At 46.8% G+C, this 4,485-nt stretch overlaps 1 protein-coding gene across 1 annotated transcript; it reads left to right on the top strand.

Annotated features, from left to right (window-relative positions):
* The first annotated feature begins 3,335 nt into the window (after nt 1–3,335).
* Nucleotides 3,336–4,283, top strand: LOC148542317 (olfactory receptor 5V1-like). The gene has a single exon (XM_088469072.1). It carries the CDS (start codon nt 3,336–3,338, stop codon nt 4,281–4,283), a length of 948 nt encoding a protein of 315 aa, XP_088325198.1.
* Nucleotides 4,284–4,485: the final 202 nt, after the last annotated feature.

A 4,485-nucleotide genomic window follows, 5' to 3' on the forward strand; every position in this document is an offset into this window, starting at 1 on the left:
CGCCAGTTATTGTTTATTTTCACTATTATTAAAATAAAAGCACACACAAAGTTAGTATATTTAATCTTCATTTTGAAAACAATTTACAATACGGTAATTCCAGTCTTATTTATTATGCATAATAAAAAGTAATGTATTTCTCTATACCAACAGCAACCTGGTGAATGCTTTAAATAAAGTTTTTAAATATTATAGTATGTTGTCTTTAGAAGTTGGCAGGAAATGCTGTGATTTTTAGTTCTTCCATCGGTATAGAGCCACTAGTTGCCTCAGCCTGTTCTGGGGTGGAGAAAACACACCCTGACCTCAGTAAACACAATGAATAAAATGGCCAATTACAATATGTCTCACTGACCAAACACACATATGGAGGGTTAATAACGCCTTGCTGAAGAGCTTGCAATCTAACCACATAATGTAACATACACAGATGTGAACGGGAACAAAAGGACCCGACTGAAGCTGATTGCTTATGATGCCTGCGGCAGATCAGATTGTAATGTGTGTCATCCGCTGGTAATGTGTTTGTACACTGATGTGATTGTACAGAAATGAAATTATTTATTCAAAGAAAGAAACAAAAAACAAAACAAGTTTGCGTAGTTTACGGAGAAGCAAAAATTATTAAAAAAATATATTTTTTTCAGAATTTGTTTGAATTACGGTGCTTTTTGAATTAGTGCGTGGAGTAATTTGTGGCTCTTTGCCACTTGTGAGGTAGCACGGTTGACACGGTGGTCAGTAATGCTATTGCTGCTTTACAGTGCTGTGGTCACGAGTTTCCTCCAGGTGCTGTGGTTTCCTCCTACAGCCCAAAAACATGCTGGTAGGTTAAAGATGAACCTTAGCGTGTCTACATGTGGTAGGGAATATAGGGCCTGATTCAGCTATGTACATAAACTCGATGGATTTGTGGGTCTGTGCAGAACGAGCCCTGCATGTTATCACGCAGTGCCGCCATACTGCCTGCAACAGGATTGACATGCCTGTGGGGGGAGCGATCAAGCTGATCGTGCCCAACACTGGTTATGTGCCGGGCTGAGGGGGCTCACAGCACCTCCCTCGCCAGCACGCAGCGCCGCAAACGTTTCTTTTTTTTTCTCTTTACCTAAGGGGACGTGGCCATGCCTCCCACGATTAGGCCACGCTCCCTTTTACACGGGCCCAGCGCGGTTTTTGGCGGGCCTGGCCATGTCGCCCCAGTTTCCTTGGAATACCAAGGCCAGGGTCTGCATCGCTGATCGCGTTGGTGATCCAACGCGACGTCTACGAATGCAGGAGACACCTGCAGACACCTCCGGCTGCATTTGCATTTTAGCTGGACAGTATTGCGCAGCGAGGCGCGGCACTCTGGGTGACATAATAGGCAGACACAGCAGGAATGGGTTCCAACGTTTCAATGCACGTTTAATGAATTGTCAAGCAGAGTGTACGCAATTCCGATGTTCATGTAATTGAGCAATTAGCGGTGGTCTGCGTATGCATCCCAGCCACAATACGCATGTGCGGCGATAGAATTGCAATTATGACAGAGGGCCTGATTCAGCAGGGATCGACAACTGCTAATACGCGCGCAATCGGCCAACTGTTGCGCACTGCGCATGCGCAGACCCATCGCAGAGTGATTGACAGGAAGTGCCATTTGTGGGTGGTGACGGGGGTTGGTCGGGGAAACGCAGACGTGCCAGTGCGTTTGAACGCCGTTGCAGGGGCGTGCATGAATTATCCACTGCGATGCTGTACGCAGCCTGAGGCCTGATAGCGTGCGATGAAGTTAGCAATTCCTGAGTAAGGTCAGAGCTTGTGCAAGTGTGCGTGAGGCTGCGATGGTTCTCCATGTTACCGATGTTTCGCAGTCTTGCTACACATTACGGATGTGTGTAAGGTAAGGTGGGCGTCCTTGTGTAATGCTGCGTACTGGCATAGCGATGACAGAGGATTAGTTGAACCGCGTGTGTAATCGCAGCTGCGATCGCAATAGCGATCCTTGCTGAATCAGGCCCAGAAAGCGAACGTTTTGTGAGAGGTAACGGGGAGCGATGACTAAAACGTGTTCCGTCCATTTTCGGGGCGTATTACCGGCAGTGTCTTTGATCCTGTATGCAGAGAACTAGGCTCCTGCGTCTCAGGTACGGTGGCGACGCGGCACGACCATAGACTCACTGAAGGAGTTTGTGGAAAGCTACGAAGGCTCTGGTGAGCGTCTTATTACAAGTTTCTGCGGCCGTTGCATTAGCATATAATCGCACATCCACAGCTATATAATATAATAATGCATTTGTGTTTAGGGAATCAGTATGAATGACCGCCAGCCAAATGCCGATGCCGGAAGACCGGCAGGTGTGAAGATCCAGCCAGGGGATTAAGGTAAGTAAAACTAAGCCTACTCCCCCCCATAACCTTCCCTTAGGGGTGCCTATCCCTAACCCCCCCCCCTAAGTGCCTGAACCTAACCCCCCATCCCCGCAGCCTAAACCTAAGTCTCCCGGGGGGTGCCTAACCCTAACCTCCCCCCGGGGGTGCCTAACCTTAACCCCCCCTTCCCCTAGCCTAATCCTAACCCTCCCGGGGGGTGCCTAACCCTAAATCCCCCCCGAAAGCCCCTAACCTAACCCTCCCCGCCTGCCTTTGTTCGGTATACCGGGCGTCGGGCTCCCGGCATAGGGATAATGATAGGCTTCGGGATTTCAACGCCTATCATTAGACCCCTGCCAGGATTTGACAGTCGGGAAGCCAGTGGTCGGCATTTCGACCGTCGGCTTCCTGACTGCATCCCGTATTTAGCCCACACCGGACTTACAGAAGTTATGGTTGTGACGCCAACATTCTAGAATAAACCATTTATTTGTACACTCTGCTTTTGTAACACCACCACCAGGCATCACATTGGTCATTAATAGCTTAAATAAACCCCATTTTTATTACTCTTCATTGGACTTCTTAGAGCTTTGATCTTTTCTGCTATAAATTCAGTTATGTGACAACAAAGCTGCGAGTAACCCAGCATAACCCTTTAGATATCAGAGACTTGTGACTTTATTGTACGTTTAAAGGGTAAGAACATACGGTCTTCCTGCCGCTTTGGTAAAAAGGCTCACTGATTGGTTTTGTGTTGCATAAAAAAAAACCGTACAATCTAGATACATTGAAGAAACAAAAATAAGGAGCCTTTCTCAGGCTACAATAAAAATGAACAGAGAACACTGTTACATTATGGGAACTACAGTAATGGGGACAATTTTTCAACTTATTACTTGCTGTGTAATTCATTTTTTTTGTTCAGAGATAATATTCTTATAACGCTTCTTTTCAACTTTCAGACCAACAGTGACCCAATGGCTACAGTTGGCCGGGAAAACAAGTCCTCTGTGTCCGTATTCCTGGTTGTTGGGTTATCTGAATCTGAAGAACCTCAGCTTCTCCTCTTCCTCGTCTTCCTCTGCATCTACCTGACCACTGTGGTTGGTAACATAGTGATTCTAACTGTGATTTCCTTGGACCAGCGACTACACACGCCAATGTACTTCTTCTTGGCCAACCTTTCCATCATAGACATCATCTTTTCTTCAGTAACTGTCCCCAAGCTACTCTTCATCCTCTTCACTGCCCTGAAGTCCATCCTCTACTCCGAATGTGTCACCCAGCTCTCGTTTTTCCAGTTCTTTGTGGTGGCCGAGTGCTACCTTCTGGCAGTGATGGCCTATGATAGATACGTGGCTATCTGCTTCCCGCTCAACTACACGCTCATTATGAGTAGAGCGGTCAGGTTCAGGATGGTCATGGCTTGCTGGGCATGTGGTCTGGTGAACTCAGTCGTCCAAGCTTTTTCCATCTCCCATCTTGATTTCTGTGGCCCCAACATAGTGGACCATTTCTTCTGTGACGTCACTCCTCTCTTCAAGCTGTCTTGTTCGGACACGCGGGTCGAGGAGGCCGTGTTTTTGATAGTGGTAATATTCGCTGGGATGGGGCCACTGACTTTTATTTTGGTAACCTACGGTCGGATAATCGCTGCGGTTACAAAGATTAGCTCCAGCCGAGGGCGCTTTAAGACCTTCTCTACATGCGCCTCTCATTTCACAGTGGTGGCCCTGTATTACGGCAGTGGGATCTTCAGCTACATCTGGCCGTCCTCCACCTACGCCATGGACAAAGACGTGAAAGTGGTGGCCGTACTGTACACTATCATGACCCCCATGTTGAACCCCATCATTTACAGCCTGAGAAACAGAGACGTAAAACAGGCATTAAGGAAGGCGTTGGGGAGCAAGGGAGTAAATTAATGTCTCTCCATCAGTTGCCGCTATGAACGTACCCCCTACTGTTTCGCAGCACAAGTATATTATTGTGAATTAATTATTTGTTTTGGACAGCAGTACATCTGCATATCTATTGGTGTACACTCAATTAATTAATTAATTGTGATTTCAATAATTTATAGCACAAGTGTAAGAGTCAGATCTCTAAGCATTCACTATTAGGACA

The sequence above is a fragment of the Taudactylus pleione genome, unplaced genomic scaffold (genome assembly GCF_031769625.1).
Source record: "Taudactylus pleione unplaced genomic scaffold, aTauple2 ptg000013l, whole genome shotgun sequence".
Taxonomy (NCBI): Eukaryota; Metazoa; Chordata; class Amphibia; order Anura; family Myobatrachidae; genus Taudactylus; species Taudactylus pleione.